Source organism: Heterocephalus glaber, unplaced genomic scaffold (genome assembly GCF_053883595.1).
Source record: "Heterocephalus glaber isolate CG9 unplaced genomic scaffold, H.glaber_assembly_v1.0 deba00001504, whole genome shotgun sequence".
Taxonomy (NCBI): domain Eukaryota; kingdom Metazoa; phylum Chordata; class Mammalia; order Rodentia; family Bathyergidae; genus Heterocephalus; species Heterocephalus glaber.
This window is the reverse complement of record NW_028258324.1, coordinates 37,282,849-37,309,941: the sequence shown is the minus strand read 5'-3', so window position 1 is coordinate 37,309,941 and position 27,093 is coordinate 37,282,849. Positions and strand designations below refer to the sequence as shown.

The 27,093-nt window shown below is 40.3% G+C and overlaps 1 protein-coding gene across 7 annotated transcripts in view; it reads left to right on the top strand.

Annotated features, from left to right (window-relative positions):
* The window catches only part of Ift80 (intraflagellar transport 80), a 125,988-nt gene that overhangs the window by 47,588 nt on the left and 51,307 nt on the right, over positions 1-27,093 (top strand). For all 7 annotated transcript variants that reach the window (XR_015440911.1, XM_087186455.1, XM_087186452.1 and 4 more), the window contains one exon: positions 12,811-12,990. Coding sequence is in view for 6 of the 7 variants with exons in the window: in XM_087186455.1 (XP_087042581.1) it covers positions 12,811-12,990 (180 nt within the window). In the remaining variant the exon portion in view is untranslated. The remainder of the gene's footprint in view (positions 1-12,810; positions 12,991-27,093) is intronic.

The following is a 27,093-nucleotide window of genomic DNA, read 5'->3' as shown; positions in this document are numbered from 1 at the left end:
TGCTATGCACAAGATGGGAGTGAAAACTAAACCAGAGTTGCAGGCTTGGTTAGGTGTTAAAAGAAGTGACCCACATCAGAGCTAAATGACAAAGAATGGGATAGAATATTCTCTTTTTCGCTCTACCAAGTGACTATTCTGACTGCTGAAATAATGATATAGTGGCTTAAGTGACCACAGGTGAAAACAATAGTCTTTGCAAAAATATTTTGGAAAAGTCACTAAGTAAACAGAAGTCTGCAGCCCTCAACAAGCAACAACACACACTGAAGAGCTGGGTATCTGATTTCCAGAGTTACCACATTATGATATTAAAAATGTCCACTTTTCAACAAAAAATTACAGGACATCCTAAGAAGCAGGAAAGTATGGCCCATTCACAAGGGGAAAAAAAGAAATTTACAGAAGTAATCTCTAAGCCCAGCATTGGACTTAATTGACAAAGACTAAGTCAGTGATCTTTATGTTCAAGGGCCTAAAAGAAAAGAGAATAACGTCTGAATGAGTAGAAAATACCCACGAAGAGACAGAAATTATTTTAAAAGAAATCTAATAGAAATTCTAGAATTAAAATGAACAAAAGGATAAAGAAGTATAAATAATCCCAGAACTCAAAAAAATACATAATGAATATCATATCATTTCCCTATTCATCAGAAAAGATGAAAATGCTCTCCTTATAGAGCATTCATGGTAAAATTAGTTGGTACAACTTTCCACAAGTATAATTTGGTAAAATCTATTGAGAGCCTTGTAACTGTTGACACAACTGTTACACCTTCAAGAAAGTATATAGTGCATTGCATATTCATTCACTAATTTATTTTCATATTTCACAAATATCAAGAGTATATTATATGCTTTATTTAGTAAAAAAACTTTAGTAAACAAAATAAATTCCCTGTTTTTGAGTGTTTGTTGCCACAGATAGAGATTATGAACATAAAAAACTCCAAAGGAATTTGTAATATGTCAAATACTAGTGAGTGCTATAAAAAAATTCAGGTAGGAAAGGAATATAACATTATTTTAGGTGAGGTGACTAGAGAATATTAAAAAAAATGTACAAACTAAATGTGTATTACTGGGTGGTAAGGAAAATAAAGTGTGGTACAAATGAGTTACATATGGAATGAAAATTAGAGCCATAAGTAATTTTTCCTAGATTCCATAATATTTATTTTTATCTTTGATTTTTAAGAAATGCATGATTCAGATATGTAGCTCATAAATGTTCAAATTAGCATCATAATCATAAGTAAATATGCAGACTGTATTCATGAATTTCACTATATTAAATAAAATAGAATTCAATGGAAAGATCTAAGTTACTTTTTGTCTCTAATTAACAGACATTGTTGCTTTTGTTTATCAGCAGGTGGTGCTGTTGCTTTTGTAGGAAATAACTTGTGATTCTCATTTTTTTGAATATTCAGTCATAATAAAAAGACATGTTCATTAATTCCTTCATTCAAGTAAAATAATTGCAGTAATTCATTTTCTGTAGTAACTGGTCTGACACATGTTAACTTCATTGTCAATGACACATAAAAATATATAGTTTTATGAATTGAACATACTGAACTTGGTAAAGTTTATGCTTTTGAGGATTCTTTCAAAGTAATATTTTATTTATATATATATATATTTTGTTATTTTTATTTTTATTTTTTGGTACCAGGGATCGAACTCAGGTCCTTGTGCTTACGCAGCAGGTGGTGAAACCACTGAGCTAAATCCCCGGCCCTTATTTTTATATATATATTTTTTGGTACCGGGGATCGAACTTGGGTCCTTGCGCTGGCAAGGCAGGCAGCAGAACCACTGAGCTAAATCCCTGGCCCTTAAAGTAATATTTTTATATAGGCATAGCAAAGAAAAGAATGAGGTTGGTGTTATAAAAGTCATTATAGTCATTGTTTTTAATTTAAATATTTATTTCCTTGTTGGAAAATAACTTGCACATATAAGTAATTTGAGAGAATACAGAAGAAAAAAATTCTGGTCTCTCAAAGGAATGTATTATCTTTTGGTAGGTCAACAGTTTATAGAAACTTTCTCAATTGTGTTTTATATTGTATTGTCTAGTATGTTGCTTATTTTATTTTTAAATTAAATTAACTTGTTAATTTATTTCAAAACTTAATTTAATTTTAAAATTTTACTTTAATGTAGGAGTAGCATTGTCATGTTATAGTATTCTAAAGTCAAAACTCCAGGGGTGGAGCTGGGGATTTAGTTCAGTGGCACATCTCCTGCCTGGCAAGCACAACGTCCTGAGTTTGATCCCTGTTATGAAAAAGCCCAAACTCCAGGGGTGAATCTATGAAGTTGAAGGTTCTGTCTATGTAATTAGGTTCCTCATCTACAAAATAATTGTCAGGGTCTACAGTTCTGTGATACTTTTTTTTAATGGGCATTGGACATGCTGCATACTTGGTCTTAGGAGCATTAGTTTGCTGTTTGTTTTTTAATCTAAGAAGAGGCAGTACCACACATGGCATGCCAGAAGTAGGAAAAACTCAAGCAGTGCTGGTGAAATGTGAAATATGGCTGATCCTAAGACTTCAGACTTATTCAACATTTTTTTTTTTTGGTACCAGGGATCAAACTCGGGTCCTTGCACTTTCGAGGCAGGTGCCGGAGCCACTGAGCTAAATCCCCGGCCCTTATTCAACATTTTACTGTAGTTGGATGCAAATAATAAAAAGCCTCAAAGTATAAACCATAAAATATGGGAACTTTGCTTCCTTTATAATATAAGATACAAAATTGAGAACTCAGCAAATAATGCAAAATTATATTTCTGTTACAGAATTTACTTTTAATCTTTTTTAAATCAACGTCTAACATGTAGTGGGTATTCTAGATATGTTGCATTTTAGTAGATTATTCTGCAAACAAAATATATTGTTTTAGGTTTTTTTCCCATTAAATTTATTGATACATTTTAGGTATAAAATACAGTTACATTCATCATTGGGATCATGTACCATTACATGAGTATCTTGGTTCTTATTTTTTTCCCCTTCCGCTGCCCTCCCTTCACCCCCTCCACCCTTCCCTATTTGCAAAGACTTTTGTTTCCATTTTTTTCCTTTTCCCATATTTTTTCTTTTCCCTTCTTTCCTTTCCCCTACCCCTCCCACTTCCCCTGCTCCTTTAGACCTTTTCTTCCTGTTACACAATATCAATTATACATTTTTAAAATTAAAATATCAAGATCTAGGAGACATTACCACACATTTTACAGAATTTAAAAGGATATAGAAAGCATATTACAAAAATCTTTTTTAAAATAAATTTGACAACTTCTAAGAAGTACCTTGGAAGACAAATTAATGAAACTAACTCTGGAGGAAATATATAATTTGAATAGCACCTATTAAAGAAAGTATATTCCTAGCTTGAAAACCTACCTATATGACAACAGTAGGCTTGTATACATTTTAACTAATAAGTTATATCAAACATTTAAAGCAGAAAAAAGAAGGAACACTTCTCCCCTCATTTTAGGAACTCAACATTGTGCTAATCCTAAAACTGGATAAAGGTAATAGAAGAAAAAAGTATAAACATAGATAGAAATTTGTTTAGCAAAACAAACTATTAGAAGTCAGATCTGGCAGTGTGTAGAAAGTGGTTTTATTATAGGGATGGCAGTGTTGGTTCAGCATTGGAAGGTCCACCCCCAAAAGTCATCATTTTAACAGAGGAAAGGAAAAAGCCATATGATCCTGTCACTAGTTGGTGAAAAAGTATTGGACTAAATTCTACAGCTGTTCATGGTAAAAGCTATCAGGAGATTGGAAGTAGAACAGAACCTTCTCAACAGATCAAAAACATGTACTCCATACTTCCAGCAAAAACGCCTTATATGAATGGAGAAGTTACAATGCTTTCTCCCCAAAGTGGGGAACAAGGGCAGATATGCTTACTCTTTATCTGTCCATTAAACTTTGAAACCTAGGCCCAAACCAAAATAGTCTGGCAATAAAATGACACAATTAGGATAGGATTGGCAAGGTAGAAGTAAAATCTTTATATGTAGATGAAATGACCATCTACAGAGAAAATACTAAAAAATCTCTAGGAGCCCCTAGAACTTGTATTTGAATTTAGCAGGATTAGAAAACACAAGGTATATATAAAAATTCCGGTCTATTTATACTTGCTATAAATGAAGAATAGGATATTGAAATTTAAAAGTTATGTAGGAGTACAAAGGAACTAGAAAAGTAAAAAGAAAAAGAAAAAAACTGTTGGAAGACATTTAGTACCTAATTTTAAGACTTCTTCTAAAGCTACAGTAATCAAGGCAGTGTTGGTGTAAGGAAAGACATATAGATCATTGGAATAAAACAGAGAATCTAGAAATAGAACCATACATATATGGTCCACTGAGTTTTGAAAGATTATTTAACATTAGCATTTTATAGAATATAAACTCAATTCAAGAGCCCAGGAAAAGATAATGTTTTCAGCAAATGGCTCTAGAGCACCTGGTATCTGTATATAAAAAATTAACCTGAACCCTTTATTTCTATACATAAAAATAACTTGAAAGGATCTGTGAACCTAAATATGAAAGCCTAAAAGTATAAAACTTTAAGAAGAAATTATAAGGGAAAATGTTTATGAATTTAGGGTAGGCAAGAATTTCCTAGGATATAAAAAACATGATGTATAAAAGAGAAAAATTGATAAATGAGATTCCATCAAAATTTAAAACTTTAAATGACATTGTTAAAATGAAAAGTAGTCCTTAAACAGACCATATTTATAATGCATATAACCTATGACCAGACTATATAAAGAACTCTTACAACTCATTAATAGACAACTCAATTAAAAAGTAGACACAAGAAGGCGATAAATAGCCAGAACAGCACAAGGAAAGGTGTGCAACACTAGAATCAGAAAAATACTAATCAGTACAATAACAAGATTGAATTATACACTCATTAGGGAGATGAACTTAAAAGTTTTAAAAGAACAAATGTCAGCTTAGGTGTGAACCAGTTAGAACTTTCTAATACTGCTAATGTCAATATAAAATGATAAAACCCTTTTGGAAAACAATGTAGAAATTTCTTGTATTACTGTTAAGAACCAACAGTCCTGTCTTAAGTTTTTACTTGAGAGGAATGAAAACACATGTTCACAATTAATTTGTACATACAAGTTGAGTATCCCTTATCTGAAATTCTTGGGGCCAGAGTGTTTCAGATTTTCGTTTGAAATCCACTTGATCTGCAAAGAGGATAGCTATTCCTGCTTTTTTGGGGGGTTCCTGTTACATGGAGTATTGTTTTCTAACCTTTAACTTTCAGACTATGAGTTTCTTTTTGAATTAAATGTGTTTCTTGTATGCAGCATATTGTTGAATCTTGCTTCTTGACCCATTCTGCCAGTCTGTGTCTTTTGATTGGTGAATTGAGACCGTTACATTGATGGTTATAACTCATACATATTGACTTATCATTGTCATGACTTTTTCTGTTTGGTTGGATTCTCCCCCTTTGCGTTTAATTTCTTGTCACACCCAGTGGATTCATTCTGCTGGGCTTCCTGGGGTTGTGATCCTCATTATCTTTTCCTAGGTAGGATATTGTCTAAAATTTTTTGGAGTGCAGGTTTGGTATTCATGAAGTTCCTAAGGTGCTCTTTGTCATGAAAATATCTTATTTCTCTATCAATTTGAAAGATAATTTTGCAGGGTACATCAGTCTGGGTTGGAGGCTGTTTTCTTTTAGGGCTTGAAATACATCACTCCAAGCTCTTCTTGCCTTGAGGGTTTGCATTGAGAAGTCTGCTGTGATTCTGATGGGCTTTCCTTTCTATGTGATTTGTTTCTTTTCTCTAACTGCTTGTAGAACTTTGTTCTTCTGTTGGGTTTCTGGAATCTTAACAATTATATGCCTATGTGTAGATTTTTTTGTGATTAAGGCTAGCTGGAGTCCTATATGCCTCACTTATCTTTATGTGAAGTTCTTGTCCCCTGCTTGGGAAGTTTTCTGCTATCGCTTCTGTGAACAGTTTTTTTATGTCATCTTCACTCTCTCCTGTTTCTTCATTGACTCTAATCAGTCTTGTGTTATTCTTCTTCGCATTATCTAGCAGCTGCTGGATTGATTTCTTGTGGTCCCTTGCAATTTTAAAGAAATTATTCTTTTCCTGGTCACTAATTGCAATCTTATCTTCCATATCTGAAATTCTGTCCTCACATTGGCTCATTCTGCTGTGCAGACTTTCAGTGGAGTTTTTCATCTCCTGAAAATCTGTTTACATCTGTTTTATGGATTCCATTTGTTTCCTATGTTGGGATTCCATCATGTTCCTGAGCTCCTCTCTAGATTTATTAATCATGTCTTGCACTATGAGCACAATCTCTGCTGTTATCTGAAAAATTATTTCTGATTTCGTTTTTTTCCAGATCCTCTTTTGTTGCCAGTTCAGGGAGTCCAGGTGGTTGAGTATCAGATTGTTCCATCTCATTTCCCTTTGGGGTTGCTGTAGGTGATCTGGAAGTCGGGTTTTGAGACTTATTTTCGTGTCTTCTCATTTCATCGGGAGTGGGGGGCCTCCTCCCATGTGCTGGCAGGGGTGGTATGGCAGCCCGTAGCCTCCTCTTGTGCGCTGGAAGCAGCTCACCTCCCGTGTGCTGGCAGGGGTGGTACGGCCTCTCAAGAAGCACCCAGAGTTAGTAGGTGTGAATCGCAATCCCACTGTGTCCACTTGGGAACTCGGGCAAAGCTAAGCCTGATGTGGTGTGTTGTTGAGAGATGCCAGGTACTGGACATCAGGATCTCTGCGTCCTAAGACCTTTCCTCTATTGTTTTAGTTTTTAAAGTTATAGTAGTGCAACGTTTTGACTAGTTCACTAATGGAATTGATCCATTTAGTAAGTTTGGTGTTTTTTTCTGAGGAGGCTAATTTAAAAATTTTTAAGTCTCCAGCTTTCAGTTTATCCTTTGAATTTTTAAATTATTTGTTTTGTTTGGTTTTGCTTTGTTTTTGGTACCAGGGATCAAACTTGGAACTTCACACTTGTGAGGCAGGTGGCAGCACCACCAAGCTAAATCCCTGGCCCAAAGTTTTTAATTTTAAAAGTATACTTTTATTAAATTTTAGTTGAGCTCAGGGAAAGAATGATTCCTTAAGGACACAGGCAAACTTGTTCGTTCATTCACCAAACATTCATGTGCTTTGGCTATTAAGAGAATAATATCCATATATGTTCTTTAGGAGTATTTTACCTTCTGTTTAGAGTACTAATGTATACATAGATGTTTAAATATTATGAGACAACAGAGAAGAAATTAAATAATGGTAAATTTTTGGATATGCCTGTATTTACTTTGGTGAAACTAAGTTCAACTTAGATTTAAGTAAACTTTTTGTGGTTGAGCAACTTAAACAACTTTTTAAAAAATGACTAGAGATTTTTTATTTTTATTAATAAGCACAAATTTGAATTTGCTTTTTCATGATAGTGGTACCTAAACATTTAAATTTAAGTCAAATTATCTCGAAGCACAGGATTTCACTTTTGTTTGATGAATCTACTTAATAGATTTTAGATTTATTTGTTTGGATTAGGACCTAGATTTTTTGGTTTTCTTTTTGAAAAAATTTACCAAGACAATTCTAATATACAGCCAACATGAAAACCAGTATCCTAATTTTATGTGTGTAAGAATTACCTCAGAGCCCCTTAAAAGCTTTCCTCTCCCTCATCCCTAGATCGTCAGATTTAATGATTTAGGGTAGGGCCCATAAATTTGCATTTCTAATAAACTCACAGGTAATACAGAAGCTGCTGGCCTTCGCACGCTTTAAGTGCTGAAGCAAGGAATAATCCCGTTAAAGGAGGAGATAAGCATAAGTGAGAGTAGGACAGAAAAAATAATCTTTTCTTCCTAATCTTAGGTTCATGATTGAGGACTCTATAAGAAAAGATAGGTTCACAAGGAAAAAACATGTGATTTAATGTAAGTTCTACACAAAATGGAGGCCTTCAGAAAAGCCCAAGAAATAGCCCTCTGTCTATATTTATGCTTAGGTTTGATTATGAGTGGACAGTTATGGAGAAATATTAGATCAGGGAGTCTGATCTAATGTTAACAAACCAGGGGAAAATGAGTGTATAGGTCCATTTACTATTGGTAATAATACAGATTGAGTACATTTGAAAGAACGTAGGTTTATTTTGGCTCGCAGTTATGGATGTGCACGGTCTATGGGCCACATCTGGTAATGGTACTTTTAGTGGCAGAGTCCTGAGGTGACACAGGGCATCATATGGCAAGGGACAAGGAGAACGCATTTGTGTATCTGTTTGTCTCTCCTCTTGTAAAGTCCAGGGTTCAGTCAGGGGCTCTGCCCTAATAAGCTCATCTAATCCTAATCATCTCTCAAAGGGATTACATTTCCACCCTCTTAATACCTCACAGTGGGGATGAAATTTGAACACATGAAACCTTGCAGGACACTCAAACCATATCCAAACTGCCTGTTCAATTTCTTCAGTGTGCCCTGGTGTGTTTGAGGATAAGAGTATTTCTTACCTCTAGTATGGATGGGGGGGCACCTCTCCAGTAAGGGTCTTCTCACTGGAGAGAAGAGTGAGATAACGTCACAGTGATCTTTCTGCTTCTGCTGTACCAACATGCTAATTTGGGGATTATATGTTCTCAGCCTCATCAAAAGGGATAGTTAAAAAATTCATCTTCAGTATTTGTACTGCCAGTCTCACTAAAATCCACTGGGGAGAATTCTTTTTTTTTTGGCACCGGGGATCAAACTTGGGTCCTTGCGCTTGCACAACAGGTGGGGAAACCACTGAGCTAAATCCCCAGCCCAACTAGGGAGAATTCTTATTCCCTCTTAGAGGTGATAATGCAAGTATTCTGTAGCCTATTTGGGGAAAAGATAAGACTTACAGTGTTAAAATCTATTTGAAAGCATAAGTAAAGCCTAGCATGGTGGGATACTTTCTCCTGTAATTACAGCTAGTAAGGAGGCAGAGGCAGAAGGATTACAAGTTTGAGACTTGTAAAAAAATGGTGCTGGGGATGTAGCTCAGTGGTAGAGTGCCCATGGATTCAACCCACAATATTGAATGAAATATAAAAATCAATCAAAGCACAATAAGAGCTAGGGATATAACTCACATTTTGCTTTTCCAGCATGGGCAAGGCCTTGGATTCAATCCCTGGTACCATTTTAAAAAATGAAAAAGCACAAATAATAAATATATATTTTTGACTTACCAATGAAAATTATTCATTTATTTGTTTGAGACGGAGTCTCACTGTACAATTCAGATGGACCTTTAACTCACTATGTAGCTGAAGATGTAACCCTGTCTCCCAGTTTAGTAAATATTAAAATCTCTTACATTTTAAAAACTTAAATATGTAAGTTTTGCTTACATATTTTTTAATTACTAGAATAATCTAAAAGCCCTTGAGTTTAAAATTCTTAACATTTAAATTAAAATTTGAACTATAATTTTTTTAAAAATCTGAATGTAAAAATTTAACTTCTTCATTGCCATACTGTTATATTCCTTGAAATTTGTTTTTAGGATGAGTTGCATGTTGTATATTTTATTTTTGTTTAATTGTGTGGACTGTGAAAGAAATTAGAGGAATATAAGATGCTAATGTTATCTTAAACATTTGCCATTTTCTCTTAGGATAATTCATCCATTATTTCTTAGATAAATATATTTATGTTTTAGTAAACATTTTCTTTCTGGCTGAATTGATCATTTGGGTGTTTTTTTTTTTTTTTTTTGGTTTTGTGTGTATATGTGTGTTTTTTGTTTTTTCAGTCTGGGGGATTGAATCATGCTAGGCAAGTGCTTTACTACTGAATTATACCCCCACCATCTTTGAATATTTTAAAACTGTACCTTAAAGTAAATAGTCTAAAAATAGAAATCTGTGGTTTAAAAATACAAGTTAAAATAAGATCTGCATTCGATCTACAGTACATTATGAAATAGACCAGATTTAGAATGAGAGATGTTTGTAAGTCTGGTCCAAATCATTAAATATATTAATAAACCATTAAGAATATTAATAAATCATTTCATTTGTCTGTATCAAGAACTTTTAATCTTTATGTAAAATAGTATTCCTGTAGTACTTAATAATTCTTCCTTGTCAAACACAGATCTATTAATTTCATTTCCAGCAGCAGATTGTTTTTAGCTTTGATGTTCCCAATCTTCCTTAGTTTTTGGTTTTTTGAAATAGGGTTTCACTGTGTAGTTCAGGCTGGCCTTGAACTCACTATGTGGCCCAAATTGGCCTTGAACTCAGTGATCTGCCTGCTTCAGCCTGCTTAGTGCTGGAATTACAGGCATGCACCAGGCCAGTCCTTACTTAATTTTAAAAAGATGTCGTATGCATTGGTGGTATAATGGTGAGCAAAAAGGTAATCATTATGTACTGCAAACATGTGCTAATAAAAGTAAAAATTAAAAAATATACATCAGGGCTGGGGATTTGCTCAGTGGTACCATGCCTGTCTCGCATGTGCAAGGTCCTGAGTTTGAGCCCAGGTACCAGAAAAAAAAAAATCAGACTGTTTAATATTCCAGAAAATAGCTTCAGGTGTTTATATTGTCTTTTTAATTTATTTGTAATATCGGAAAAGGAAGTTTAAAATATTTTCATCTTGCTTGTGAAGCGAAATGTATGGTTTATTCATTACCTCCTGTTTGATAACATTATTAATAGGCCTTTTTCTTATGCTGTTTAAGCAACAATTAGAAATTCAAAGAGATGGAAAAGTTGTAAAAGAAGTCATTCAGTATTTTTATTTTTTTTGTATGAACTTTCATGAAGAATTTTAAATCTTGTTTTATAGTTGTATGAATTAGTGAATTTTTTCCTCTAAATTAGTGAATTTCCTATGAATTGGTGAATTTTTAAAATTTGCTCTACATTTGTGGTTAGTGATCCCATAACTCAGTGAATTTCCTTCCTTCCTTCTTTCCTTTCTTCCTTCCTCCTCCCCTCCCTTTCTCCCCCCCTTTTTTTTGTATTGGAGATTGAATCCATGGCTTTATACATGCTAATTGTGTGCTCTTCCATTGAATTAGAGCCCCTAATAATAGCTATTTCTGAAAAAGTAATAATGTAAAACAGAATTTTAAAAATATCCAGCCAAAAGCAACAACAAACTTAAGACTTATAGAATTAAAGAATTTTAATTTTAAAATTTAAAATTTAAAATTAAAATTTTTAAAATTAAAATTTAACTTAAGAATTTTACTATAGGCTGTAAGGTTAGGAGAATGGAAAGAGAATATGTATGTACATTTAGTCAGATAAATTATCCTTCTAGCAAGTATATTTGTTCCATCTGAAAAATGAAAGAGAATACATCCAATACATTCTATCAAAAAGTTTAGTTTTTTTTTTCACTGTTTTATATACGCACAAAAATCTCTTTTGTCCTTGTTGGTGCTTACTGGTTTCTAGATAACTTTCTCAAGCAGATACGTACTAGGAGCATTCATACTACATTTTAAAAAGAAAAAAAAGATTCATTTATCTGTAATTCCATGATTTGGGATTCTTGTCAGAAGTATTTTAGTTATATTGCATGTTTTGTTTCAGTTTTAGTGAGATTCTTGAAATGCTGTAACCAGAATTTTTCACATGTAGAGGTTATAGAGAACCTTGTAAGACCGAGGGCCTTACCAAACGCTCCGAGGAGCTGACTGCAGCGACGAACACCCGGGAAGGAACACACCGGACAAGTTGGAAAATAAAACAGACCTTTATTAGTCTGGCCAGACGGCACTCCCAAAGCAAAGTAGCTAAGAGAGGCAACTGGCTCAGAGTCCGAGGCTGTTTTATAGGGGGTTGAGGGGGAGGTTAACATGTAGATTTACAGAAAAAAAAGGAACAAAGGTTAGTGGTCGACTGTCACGTACTGATAGTCAGCAGACATACACACTAATGGTCACGACCGTCACGTACTGATGGTCAGCAGACACATTGATGGATTGTTCTACAGGTAGTGGGCCCGGGAACATTCGTTCTCCGGACAAACAAGGGGTTGAGCAATTTTACTTAGGAACTCTGTTTCGTTACAGATTTTATTATCCCAGAACTAACAAGCACATTTTAACCATTAATTTACAAGTACAATAGAGGCTAGGGGAATAATTGATTTTGGAATCATGCAGTCCCACAACCTTAAGACGTAAGATGTCTTTGTCTTTTTCTGTAGAATTTTTGCTTATTTTTTCTGTATTATTACTTATAAGTAATCATGAATTGAAATAATGGGGATTTTTACAATTCTTGAGCTATTTCATGTACTGTTTCATCATGTTTTTCTTCTCTGTATCTTAAAAATATCTATCTTCAGTTCAGCATATTATTTTATTATGAAAAATATTTTTACATGAATGTTCTTTAATAATTTTCAAATTATAATTATTGGTGGATATTAATTAAGAAAAAACATTTTCAGGCCAGGCGTCATGGTATGTACCTATAATCTCAGTGCTCAGAAGGCTAAGGCAGGAGGATCTCTGTGAGTTTGAGGCCCACCTGGGGTACATAGTGAATTCAAGGCCACCTTGAACTACACAGTGAGACCTTGTCTCAAAAAATAAACAAACAAAAACCATTTTCAATAATTCCAGATAAAGGTACATTCTTTTAAAAGATATCTTTAAAAAATTATCTTAATATGTTAACATGTACTCAATTTAAAAGTTTGTTAAATTTTTTTTTTTTAATTAACCAGTTTTTCTTTTGTCCCCCTTCTCCCCAGTGGTCATATGCTTTAGAAAAACCCAACACTGGAAGCATATTTAATATTGCGTGGTCAGTTGATGGCACTCAGATTGCTGGAGCCTGTGGAAATGGGCATGTTGTTTTTGGACATGTGGTGGAGCAACGTTGGGAGTGGAAAAATTTTCAAGTGACATTAACTAAAAGAAGAACTATGCAGGTATGATTATGCTCCAAGGTTGATTACACCTGTTTCTTTTCACATTACTTCACTATACAGACTATAGTGTGAGACCTGACTAACTCCATTTTAAAGTTTGACTCTCCATCTTAAAATAAGACAGTGAAGTGGCCTTGACATGAATTCCACTTCACTGAAGTCAACTATTCCCCTAGTCTCCTTTGTGCCCATAAAATAATGATAAAATGTCCTTGCTGTGGGACAACAGATAAAAAAAAAGGACACAGCTGCTAACTCAATCCTCTGTCTGCCCAGAAAATAGATGCTCTCAGGCCCGTTATCTATAGAACATTCTGTCAATGTGCTGATTGTTCCTTTTTCCCATAGACTCTACATGTAGCCACCCCTCAACCCCCCATGCTTGCTAAATATCAACCAATCATGTAACTGCTAAATGGAACATCCCCAAACCTTGCGGTAGTTACAATAAAAACCCTGCTGGTTTGAAATTCGGGGCTCTCAATCCTGATCCGCTGCATTGGTGACAGTTGAGTGCCCCTGCTCGAGCTTGAATAAACGACCCTCGTGTGTTTACATTGGAATCGGCTCCTTGGTGGTCTTTGGGGACTTCGCGATCTGGGCACAACATTTGGGGGCTCGTCCGGGATCCCCAAGACCCTCAGGATTCCCGTACCGGAGGGTTGACGCCGGCTGGTGCGTGTTTCTGTGTCTGTAAAGTCTGGGGCCCATTTTCTGGGAAGGTCGGCAAACGGTCTAGGCAGACACGCTGCGAGGGCCACCGACCCGGGATCCTGGAAGACGTTCTGGGATCTTTCTGGAGGGGGCGGAGTGCCCCATGAGTACGAGTCTGTGGGACTCCTAGGGGGACGGTGCGGGTCGCTCCCGCAGTATGGCGTGAGGCCGTTGTCCCGTGCTTTTTGCTTTTCTGTTGTGTCTGTTTGTCTGTTTATTGTGTTGACTTGGACTGGGACGATGGGACAGACTGTGACTACCCCCCCTTTCCCTTGTTAACAGGTGGTTTCGGGGAAGTTAAAAAGCGAGTGCATAATTTAAATTTAGAAGTTAAAAAGGGAAAGTTAATCACCCTTTGCAGATGAGAATGGCCAACTTTTAAGATAAACTGGCCACCAGAGGGTACATTTGACCTAGAAACAGTCAGAAGAGTTAGAAAAATTGTTTTTCGTCCCCGAACGGGACACTCTGACCAGGAACCATACATCATTACCTGGGAAGACCTGGTGCAGAACCCTCCCTCTTGGATCAAGCCCTTTTTGCCTCCACAGAAGCAGCCACCTGCGGCAGTCCTAGCAGTGCACGAGAAAAGCACCAGAGGAGACTGCCAGAGAGGACAAACTGAAATCAAGCCCACGGTACCGCTTTAGTTCTCCAAGGAGGAACTGAAGAAGATCTCCTTTTTCCCCCTCCCTACCACCCGCACCCCGCTCCTCCACTCCCTCCGCCCCGGGGGCGGAGGGAAGAGCGCCGGCAGGTGTGGAGGGAAGAGCCCCCGCGGTGGCCGGGGAAGAAGTGCATGCCTGGGCGGACATTGCTAGAGAAGATGGCCCCGCCCAAAACACCCACAACCGCAGTGCAGCAACTGCAGTGCAGCCTCGCTGGTGGCGGGGCCGGCAGATTCCACTGTCCTCCCATTGAGGGCGCCTGGACCCCCTGATGAGCATGACAATCAGCCTCTCCAGTATTGGCCCTTTGCCACTAGTGACCTTTATAATTGGCGCACACAACACGCCAAGTTTTCTGACAATTCCAGGGATCTAATCCAATTGTTGGAAACTGTTTTGTTCACCCACCAGCCCACTCGAAATGACTGTCAGCAGCTCCTCCAGATCCTGTTCACGATGGAAGAGCGTGAAAGGATTCAGAACGAGGCCAGGAAATTGGTTCCTGGTGACAATAACCAACTTTGATACTATTAACCTTTCCTTCCCGTTGCCCCGGCCCGAGTGGGACTTCAGCACAGCAGAAGGTAAGGAGAGACTCCCGGGTCTACCACCAGACTCTGTTGGGAGATCTCAAGGTGGCTACTTGTAAGCACACCAATTTGGCCAAGATAGGGGATGTACAACAGGGACCAAACAAAAGCCCTGCAGCCTTCCTAAAAAGAATTCAGGAAGCCTTCCGTAGGTATACTCCTATAGATCCAAAAACAATTAAGACAGCTGTAGTAATGCATTTCGTCAACCAAGCGGCGCCAGATATTAGGAAAAAGTTACAGAAAGTAGACAGACTGGGAGAGAAGAGTATTCAGGACATAGTGGCAGAAACAGAGAGACTGCAGAAGAAAGACAAAGGCTGATGATCAGCAAACTAGGAACCTAGCTTGGATCCTTCTTGCCACCACTACGGGAGAGCCAAAGGAACGTGAACGTCGACTGAGAAATATTGCGGCAAAAGGACAAGGTAAGGGGGAACGTAGGGATCGCCCCCAATTAAAAAAAAGGAACCAGTGTGCTTATTGCAAAAAAAAAAAAAAAGCTACTAGGCCAGAAAATGCCCTAAGAAGCCGGAAAGCCGCCTCCAAAGCTCCCAATTGACTCTGTTACAATACATAGATGATCTCCTTATAACAGCTGAGATGCAAGAGGACTGCCTAGATGGAACCAAGAAACTCTTAACGGTTATAGGGAAACTGAGATACCGGGCATCTGCCAAAAAGGTCCAAATCTGCAAACCTGAGGTAAGCTACCTGGGATACATACTTAAAAAGGGACAAAGATGGCTATCCGATGCTAGAAAAGAGACAGTTCTTAAGATACCTACACCAGACTCTCCTCAAAAAGTTAGAAAATTCCTAGGATTGGCTGGCTTCTGCCGCTTATGGATACCGGGGTTCGTGGAACTTGCGAGGCCCCTTTATGAGATAACTAAAAACAGGCCTTTCGATGGACAGAAAAACTACAGAAGTCCTTTGATCAAGTTAAGGCTGCTTTGTTGTCACCGCCAGCCTTAGGCTTGCCTGATGTCACTAAGCCCTTCTACCTTTACATTGATGAAAACAAAGGAGTCGCCAAGGGCGTCCTGGTCCAGTATCTGGGCCCATGGCGCCAACCAGTAACATACCTGTCCAAGAAACTTGATCCTGTTGCAGCTAGATGGCCCCCCATGCCTGAAGATGATCGCTGCCGTAGCCTTGATGGTCAAAGACGCTGATAAGTTGACCTTGGGCCAGGAACTACATGTGACCACCCCCCATGCCATTGAAGGGGTTCTAAAACAGCCTCCAGATAGATGGCTCAACAATGCCCACCTAACCCACTATCAGGGCCTGCTCTTAAACCCAACCCGAGTTGTCTTCCAGACCCCGGCCGCCCTCAACCCGGCTACTTTATTGCCTGACCCAGACCTAGAGGCCCCACTGCATGACTGTGCTGACATCTTGGCTCAAGCACACGGGACCCGAGAGGATCTGAAAGATCAACAATGGCCAGATGCTAAAGATACCTGGTACACCGATGGAAACAGTTTTGTTCAAGATGGCTGAAGGTATGCCGGGGCAGCTGTGATCACTGAGACTGAGGCCGTTTGGGCTGAACCCTTGCCCACTGGAATGTCAACACAGCGAGCAGAGCTCATAACATTGACCAAGGCACTGACTCTGGGAAAGGGCTGAAAGCTAAACATATACACAGACAGCAGGTATGCTTTTGCCACTGCTCACGTACATGGGGCCATCTACAGAGAAAGAGGACTGTTGACAGCTAAAGAAAAGACTATTAAAAACAAAAAAAAAATTCTTGCCCTACTGGCGGCCCTATGGCTACCAAAAAATTGGCTATTATCCGCTGTCCTGGACACCAAAAGAGTGATACTCCGATTGCCTGAGAAAATAATTTAGCCAACCAGACACCTCGAAAAACAGCCTTAGAGGCTGATCTGACACTGACCACTCAGCTGTCTGATCCAGGGGGCACTGCTTTACCAGAAAAACCTCAGTACACTGAGGCAGACTTAAAATGGATAAAACAATTACCCATGCCCCAATGCCTCAACGGATGGTAAAAATCCTCTGATTGTAAAATCATCCTGCCTGAAGCACTGGGAGAACAAGTTCTCTCCAAAATACACCGAGCCACCCACATGGGCACCCAAAAGATGCAGGAACTTCTGAGACATGCAGAGATAAATATTCGAGATGCCAGCTCCAAAATTAAACGTATTGTTACCACCTGTAAAGCTTGTCAATTGACAAATGCTACCCACAACAAAGCCAACCCAGGCAATAGGCTGAGGGAAAACCAACCTGGAACATATTGGGAAGTGGACTTTACCGAGGTAAAGCCTGAAAGGTATGGCTATAAATATCTGCTAGTGTTTATAGATACTTTTTCAGGATGGGCAGAGGCCTTCCCCACCAAACATGAGATGGCACAGGTTGTGGCCAAAAAGCTGCTAAAAGACATCTTGCCAAGGTATGGTTTCCCAGTAATGTTAGGGTCAGACAATAGACCCGCCTGTCCCGGCCCGCGGGTAAGTCAACGGAGACCCTAGAGGGGGAGCGAGAATGACAAAGGACAGGGGACACGAGAGATGGAGACAAGACAGGTTTCTGATCAAGTCTCATTTATTGCGGAAGCTGCTACAGCATATATACCGTAGGGCTAGAGGGGAGGAGCAAGAGGAGGGTACTGGGGCTACTTCCTTGTTGCCGGGTAGATTTGCAGCAGGCTTAGACATGCCCATAAAAGGCACTCAAGAGTACTAGTGGGGGGGGCAAGGCCCCCCCACAGGTCCTCCCTTTAAAATTATAATTTTAGAAAGGCGTCAGGAGAGCCAAGCCTGTGGGGGCTGAGCCTGTCTTGGGTCAGAGCGACATATGTGTCTGCACCGTGCACCTTACCCGTCATCGGTTAACCAGAGAATCAAGGCTCTGGCACCTGCCTTAGGCGGCACACGAGGGCTCTCTCATTGCATGGCACGCTTGCTCAGTTGCCCGTCATTGGCTTGCCAGCCCACTCACCAGGTGGGGCGAGAACACTTGGCCACAGCAAGGACCTAATCAACGGTCTGGCATTTGTCCTGGTCAGCCATTGTCAATCTATGATAGTAGACCTGTATGGGTGCTGTTTTTATTGTCTCTACCCGGGCTCTAAGGAAGGCCATGATTTTGTTGTATATTATGGGCCCCAAGGAAATGAGCAGAAGTAAACCCAATAAGGGTCTCAGCAAAGGGAGGAGATAAGGGAGGAAACCATTGAGGCCAGTCCAGAGGGGATTTTGGGAGAATTTTTGTTGTCGTCTGTTTAGATCTTCTTGAAGTTTGCGAATTTTTTCCCTGACGATCTTAGATTTATTGGCATAGAAACAACAATGTTCATTTAGGGCTATGCAAATCCCTCGTGTCACCATGAGGAGGTCCAGGCCCCTTCTATTTTGAAGGACCACCTCAGCCAGAGAATCGATCCGATCTTGTATATCTGTAAGAGTGTTGGAGAGAGCTTGAACATCATTAATCAACTGGTTGGATAATTTGGCATAGGAGTGTAACGCCACCCCGACTCCAGCAGAGCCAGTGGCAAGGGCGCCGGACACCCCTAGCCCCACGAGCAAGGGGACCAGTGAGACGGCCCTTTTATGTCGCCCAGCGATATAGTCAAAGCTGGGCAAGGGCACCGGCTCATCTCCAGGAATAAGAGAGATGTCCAGGAGGACAGTCGCCACCACGCACAGCCCAGTCTAATTAGTGGGGAGGGAGGTGAATGTCAAGCTCCCTCCACAGACGAGCACGTGACCCGGGGCAGGGCAAATGGCGGCAGGGCCATTAAGCACTACCGAGCAGAGAGAGAAATTTTGGACTCCAACACGTATATCGAAAGTATTGTTGTGGCCCGTATTTAGATAGCAAACTGAGGCATTGAACTGTACTGGCTGGACCCTGAAGGGCAGAGAAAAACTGCAATTGTAACTAGAACTGTTGGCATAGTCAATTTGGTCGACAACTGGCAAGGCGAGGGGCAGGGGTTTGCCAAGGGTCAAACATAGCCAACAATCTGCAGCAAAGGCTGGGTTGGATGTACTGATTAATTGATAAGTGGCCTCTAGGACACTCAGGGTTTGGGCATCAGGGTCTGGGCCTCTAGGTTTAGGAAGGGCCAGTGGATGATAATTTAGGGAGGGGTACATCTCTTGGATGATAGTCTCGAGTTGTTTTGTATTCGCTCTTTCCTGAGCTGATCTGAAGGCCCGCTACCATCAGATATATGGATTGGGGCCTGTGGCGGCCAGCAGACATCTTTGCCGAGACCACCGTTGCAGGAGGCTTGGCCAAATTTAGAATATCCAGTGGGACTGGGAAAGTCCCAGTCACCTCCGACGGAGCCCCTGTAAGTTCTTTGTAGAACAGCAGTTAAATATATTTTTCCATCGGAATATGTACATTGTTGGGCTTCAGTGTAACAGGTAGAATGCATCTCTGCGGCCATGACACAACCGGCAGGGCATCGCCCTGGTTTGTCATTGACTGTTGGTATGATTTTAGGCTTAGTGACACATTTCCATTTTTGGTTATATCCTCCCACTAATGTGGCCTCATAAACTAAGTAGGCAATCTTGTCGCCGCAGTCAGTACTACGAGTGTAACTTGTGGGTGCAGCCCTGCCAGAACCCCCAGCACAGTCACAGGGGTTACCATACAGGGCAATGAGCAATTGTTCTTTGTTAACTGGTTGAAATCCACTTTTTGTTGTCGATGCCAGGAACAGCAACAGACCGTGCAACGGAATCAGGGATGTCATCTTCTTAACCTGTAAGCAAAATTTCGTCCTGCGATGTAAACAAGGCTGGGCTGTAGATAAGAGAGTTAGGCTAACCTGATTAAGCTTTTGAAGATAACCACTGTGGACATATTGCAATAACATATTCAGAACTTAGCCAATGTAAATATTTTGTAACAACATAATCAGTGTTTAAATATCAAGAATAACCAATGTAATCAATTTATAACATATTTAGATAATATTCGTTGTGATGTGTCTCCCATAAGATTATAATATAAAATTTACTAGGGGGTCCCTTTAATGAATTAAGACCAGAATAATCATTTTCTGGGTGGCCACTTCTATATTCATCAAAGGGAGTTCCCATCTATAATCGTTTTGACAAACAATTAAGAATATATATCTTTTTATTTTATAACTGTTAATTGCAATTTGATTGTTGCATGTGGGTGACAATGCACGTCACTTTCATAAAATAAATTTCAGTGGTACTTTGATCAATTAACAACCTGGGAAGGAAAGCATGTCTTTAGTTTAATAATATTTATCTATAAGTCAATTTAACAATAGGCGAATATCCTTTAAAAAGGAAGGAACATATTGAGCGCAACTGTATGAACACAAACAACAGACAATAGAAAAACATATGAGACAGTGTATAAAATTAGGGTGCACTCAAATATAACTGGCCAAATTGAATTATACTATTCTCTTTATGATTATTAGATTATAATTGTAGGCGTCATTGTTAACTGGTTGAAATTGGACAATGTTAGGTCATCGGCATCATCAACACGCTTATCAACTTGTTTTACTAAGCGTTCTGGAAGCCACCTGGCTGACTTCATTTCCTTGGAGTAAACACACACTGACCCTCGGCCCCAGACGAGTACGGGGTCAGGCCCATGCCATGAGTGGTCCAGGGGGTCTCTCCACATCACAGAGGCAAATTGTTTTTGCATCTCTGGTTGCCAGAAACGGTTGGCTGCAGATAATCCCTTAGCATCCAAATTTAAAAGTTAAGAATAAATAGTGCATGTGATATTAGGTTTCTAAGAATAAATAGTGCATGTGATATTAGGTTTCTGGGTGACCCCTTGATAGGGTACCATTCCCCCTTTTTTATTTTATCTAATGTAATTTTGAGTGTGAGGTTGGCTCGTTTTATAATGCCTTGTCCTTGTGGATTATATGGGATTCCCGTTATGTGTGTTATATCTAATTGTTTGCAAAACTTTGAAAAACCAGAGCTGGTATAGCCTGGACCATTGTCTGTTTTAATTTGCTGTGGACATCCAAGTACTGAGAAGGCAACTAGAAGGTGGGCAATTACATGTTTAGTAGCCTCCCCGGATTGTAGGGTGGCAAAGATAAATCCACTATATGTATCAATGTTGACATGTATATATTTGAGATTTCCAAATTCAGGGTAATGTGTGATGTCCATTTGCCATAGGGCATTTGGAATTAAGCCATGAGGATTAACTCCCAGATGAAGTGTGGGAAGATGGAGGGTGCATGTAGGGCAGGTTTGAACAATTTGTCTAGCTTGTTCTCTAGTAAGTTTATACATGAGGTGAAGCGTGTGAGCATTAAGGTGATGTAATTGGTGTGCCTTTTGTGCCTGGTCAATCTGAATGGAGGCATCAATACTTAGTGAGTAGGCAAAAGCCTGAGGTCTTGTGGCCAGATCTGCTAACTGGTTGCCTTCTGTAAGTGGGCCAGGTAGGTTAGAGTGGGCACAAAGGTGCCCAATAAAAAAAGGCTTGGATCTCTTTCTGATTAGATCTTGTAGTTGAATAAAAAGACCACCAGTTTGAGAAGTGTGTTTTATCAATCCACATGTCTCCAATAGGGGAACAGATTGGGCAATGTAAGCACTGTCAATAAAGAGATTAAAGGCTTGTTCAGGGAATGCAGAAAAGACTGCTATGACTGTATGTAGCTCGGTTATTTGGGCTGAAGAACAGCTGGTTTGGAAGTGGACAATGTCATTGTCCCACACATAGGCAGCTATCCCGGTAGAAGAACCATCTGTAAAGACTAATAGGGCTTCTGTTAGAGGAGAACAGGAAGTGACTTTTGGGAAAATGAACTCATGTCTATTGGCAAAGTCAATAAATTTGTTTGGAGGATAGTGATTGTCTATTAAGCCTGTATAAGAAGCGAGAGCAACTGGCCAGGAGTCGGTAGTCTGCATAAGCCAATCGATTGGGGTGAGCCAATTTTCTGCCACCGATTCTAAAATGGCCATTGTGTAAGGTGCAGTGGCCCCTTATTGAGCTGCGGCCGTTTTAAATTTTTTAATGACCTTAAAATCGAAACCAGTGTGGTGTCTCCACGCCTGTCCCTGTGTGTCAGTAGTTTTAGTTACGGGAAAGGCTTCTGCATTTTTAAGTTTCAGGGATACTCCCGACCCGGATGGCACCCTAGGGGCCGCCCCTCTAACGGGGGGTCGTGGCTTAAGTTTGTCTTTTCTATGGACATTTTCATGGGTTTTGTCTGTTTTTAAGCCCTTGAGCTGGGTAATAAGTTCCTGGTGTGTCTTTTCTAATCTTATTTGTTCTTTTTAGAAATTTTATCTTGTCCTGGAGTTCCTTGTGGGGATCAACAGCAGGGCATGCCAAAGTGGGCGCATTGGGAGTGTTGGGTACCGGAACAGAAGGAGGAGGACCTTGGACTATGGGCGGCCAGGCAGGATTATGATATCTGGTTGCCTCCTCCTCAAGATTGGCCCAGTCAGCCTCCCCCGGATCGTTCTGTGGCAAGGGGGGGTGTCTGAGGTGGCGGAGGGAAGGGTACAAGGCCGGTTCCTCCTTAACAGGCGGAGCGGGGTGAGAGGCAGGGGCTGAAAGAGCGGAGGTGGAAGCTGAGGAGCCCCGAAGCTTTTCTGTAAAAGGCTAGGAAGAGGCAGAGCCCACCTGTAAACCCTCATCAATAACATTTTGTTTTTTCTTGTCTGAGTCATCGTCGCTATCAAAAGACATCAAGTCTTTTTCCTCATTTTTTGAGGAAGTCCCGTCCCGCAGGGGCTCGGACCTCGGCGCCATCTTGGCGTCCCGCAGGGTATTTACAAACTCTTCACTCCGGGGGAGAGTGATCGACCCTTCTTCCGATCGGAGAGCTATCTCCCCGACCTGGATGGCTTGAGCCACCACCGGCTCTTTGGTTTTCTGAGAGATAATGTCATTAATAAGATTCCAATAAGAAAATGCAGTGATCGGGACCTTTCCTGGTCCGCAAGTAGCATAATAATCCTTAAGGGCCTCCCCTACTCTTTTTCATCTCTTCTTGTCAATGGTACCCTCGGCGGGAAACCAAGGGCAGAGATCTCTAATATAATCAAAAAATTTTAACAACTGTTTGACTGTAACCTTTACCCCTCGTGCCTGTAAAGTTTCTTTAAGACCTTGTACAAATAACTCATGCTGGCTAATGCCCTGTCCCATAATCGCTGCTCAACTCACCGAGGTGCAGGAAAGATGGCAGGTTCACGTCAGATGCAATCTTCTTTTTTCTATTTTATTTTATTGGGCCCCCGAGCAGCGTTCTTCACTGGATCCCCTGTTCTCTGGCCCCATGTTGGGCACCACTTGTCCCAGCCTGCGGGTAAGTCAACGGAGACCCTAGAGGGGGAGCGAGAATGACAAAGGACAGGGGACACGAGAGATGGAGACAAGACAGGTTTCTGATCAAGTCTCGTTTATTGCGGAAGCTGCTACAGCATATATACTGTAGGGCTAGAGGGGAGGAGCAAGAGGAGGGTACTGGGGCTACTTCTTTGTTGCCGGGTAGATTTGCAGCAGGCTTAGACATGCCCATAAAAGGCACTCAAGAGTACTAGCGGGGGGGGGGCAAGGCCCCCCACACCCGCCTTCATTTCCAAGGTGAGTCAAAGTTTAGCACAGATACTGGGGGCAAATTAGAAATTACATTGTGCATACAGACCCCAGAGTTCAGGACAGGTAAAAAAAATAAATAGAACCCTAAAAGAGACCTTGACTAAATTAACCTTAGAGACTGGCGGTGGCTGGGTGACTCTCCTACCCTATGCTCTCTATAGGGTACGCAATTCACCCTATAAAATGGGACTCCGCCTGTCAAAGATGATTTAATCTCGTTAAAAAGAGTCCCCTGGCCCACTGGCCTTCAAACGCGCCGCGGTAACGTAACGGTAAATTCAAGGTTGTTAATGGTACATGCTCAAGGTTCCTCTGTAACCCAGTTAGACTTTCATTCACTAATCAAGAAAAAAAAATACACCAGATGGAAATCGGGCCGAACATGGGGACTCCGCCTGTATCAAGATGGTCATGACAATGGGTTACTATTCACTGTAAAACTAAAAATAAAACCGTATGTTGCGGGGCCTCCCCAACCGGTAGGGCCAAATTCTGCACTGATCCCACTGGACCCCCTAATTCCTCCTAGACCCACCAAGCCCCCTCAAATAACCCCACCAACATCCCCTCAGCTCCCCACTCAGGCTGTCACCAGGAAAACTAGCCAGGACCCCCTATGGGGACTAATAGTTTACACCTTCAAAGCCCTAAATGCCTCTAGGCCTGATCTCACTCAGTCCTGCTGGTTGTGTTATGATATCGAGCCCCCTTACTATAAAGAAATAGCTTACCTAGACAACTTCACTGAGTCTGATAGCCCAACCCGATGTAGATGACAACAAAAGGGTCAGCCAGACTAACCCTACAATCTGTGACTGGACATGAAATTTGTGTTGACAGTGTTCCGGCCACTCACCAACACCTTTGCAACCAAACCTATCAGTCTAGTCCAAAAAGATACCTTGTACGCCCTTCTGATGGATGATGGGCTTGCTCCACTGGACTCACCCCTTGTGCACATGAAAAGGTACTCAACCAGACTGGGGACTTTTGTATACTAGTACAGTTGGTTCCTAGGCTATTATATCATTCAGAAAAGGATATTCTTAGTCATCTGACTGAGACCTCAGATAGAGTCAAACGAGAACCTATAACAGCTGTCAGTTTAACAGTTCTCCTAGGTTTAAGATTAGCTGGGACAGGAACAGGAGTCTCATCGTTAGTGTTACAAAACAAACATTACAATGATTTGAAAACAGCCATAGATATAGACATCGAGAGACTAAAAAGCTCCATCTCCCACCTGCAAGAGTCACTAACCTCCCTGGCGGAAATAGTTCTCCAGAACCAAAGAGGCCTAGATTTAATCTTCCTACAACAAGGGGGACTCTGTGCTGCCTTAGGTTAAAAAAAAAAAAAAAAAAAAAAAATCTATGGCCAAAGTCAAAAAAAGGTCTCGCTAAGCGAAAACGAGAACGAGAGCAAAATCAAGGTTGGTTTAAATCTTGGTTCAATTCCTCCCCATGGTTGACCACTCTGATCTCTACCCTGCTGGGACCGTTACTCATTTTGTTACTCCTGTTAACATTTGGACCTTACATACTTAACAGGCTGGTATCCTTCATCAGAGAACACATTAGCGCAGTGCAGCTGATGGTACTTAGGTCCCAGTACCAACCAGTTTCTGAAGACCTAATAAAATTGGCCCCCAGAGGCCCATGATTGGTCCTCTATAACTTCATGAGAAGGGGGGAATGTGAGACCTAACTAACTCCATTTTAAAGTTTGACTGCATCTTAAAATAAGACAGTGAAATGGCCTTGACATGAATTCCACTTCACTGAAGTCAACTACTCCCCTAGTCTCCTTTGTGCCCATAAAATAATGATAAAATGTCCTTGCTGTGGGACAACAGATAAAAAAAATGGACACAGCTCCTAACTCAATCCTCTGTCTGCCCAGAAAACAGATGCTCCCGGGCCCATTATCTATAGAACATTCTGTCAATGTGCTGATTGTTCCTTTTTCCCATAAACTCTACATGTAGCCACCCCTCAATCCCCCATGCTTGCTAAATATCAACCAATCATGTAACTGCTAAATGGAACATCCCCAAACCTTGCAGTAGCTACAATAAAAACCCTGCTGGTTTGAAATTCGGGGCTCTCAATCCTGATCCGCTGCATCGGTGACGGTTGAGTGCCCCTGCTCGAGCTTGAATAAATGACCCTCGTGTGTTTACATTGGAATCGGCTCCTTGTTGGTCTTTGGGGACTTCGCAATCTGGGCACAACAATAGAATTATTGTGGTAATTATATTTATAGCTTATAAGATTTCAATCATACTTTCTATTAGTCACTTTTTCATGATGTATGATACTATACTATTGGTCACTTTTTCATGACATAAAATGAGAATCGTTCATGAAAGAGAACCTGAATGCCCATGATTATTTTGTTTTGGGTTTAGGACAGGTTAGTGAAATATGAAGCATTTAGGGAATATGTAGATTCAGTTAAGTAAGGAAGTTTGAGGAAGTTGTGTCATTGGAACAGATTCATTTTTAATGAATCTGAACTGACTCCAAGGCAGGCCTAACCTGCTAGTTATTGACAGGGTTACATCGTTTTACTTGTTTAACCTGATTTTTATGTCTACATTTTTTTTTTTTTTTTTTTGTACCAGGGATCAAACTCGGGTTCTAGTGCTTGCACAGCAGGCAGTGAAACCATTGAGCTAAATCCCCAGCCTGTAACCTGATTTTTAAATATTATCTATGTTTTACCTTTCTCTTGTTGCTGAGACAAAATACCCGGCACCCAAAGTTAGAGGAGAAGGAGTTTACTTAGCTTACAGTTTGTAGACATTTCAGTCCATAATCAGCTGGCTCCAAGGCTGAGATGGCAAACAAGCATGGCAGAGGAGAAACAACATGGCACACACAAGGTAGCAAAGGCAACAATGGGAATTTATCAGTGTCTCCCTGCCCCTTTTATTTTATGCAGACTACTTAGGATGGGTAGCACTCACACCCTTAATCCTAGTGCCCTTGAGCCTAGCATTGCACCATGAATCAATCCCAGCTTCACACACTCTAGGTCAAGCCTATGACCACATGAGGCTTTGAGGGAACATCTAGACTCAAACCATAACATTGCCTTTTAAGAACTATAACGTGCTTGCCTACCATGTATTCAGACCTGCCATTTGATCCTTAGCACTAGAAAACAAAACAAAACAACACACTGTGGAAATAAAATCAGCCAAGTCCAGATTCTTTTCTGTGTCCTTCTGTTTCCAGATAGGGATGTTGTTCCCTCTAAATATAAGATGGATACTTCTCACATGAGGTTCTTACAACCTTCAGGGGAAGATCAGAAATTCCTTCCTAGGTTTCATCAACTACTTCAGGGAAGAAGATCACAGGGAAGGTCAGACTGACCTTCCTGCTTCTCCTGTGTTCTCAGTTTCCTTCATATTAAAATATTCATAATACCACAGTGCCATATTTTGGGGTTAATGTGTAATTCTGAAGTGAAATACTCTG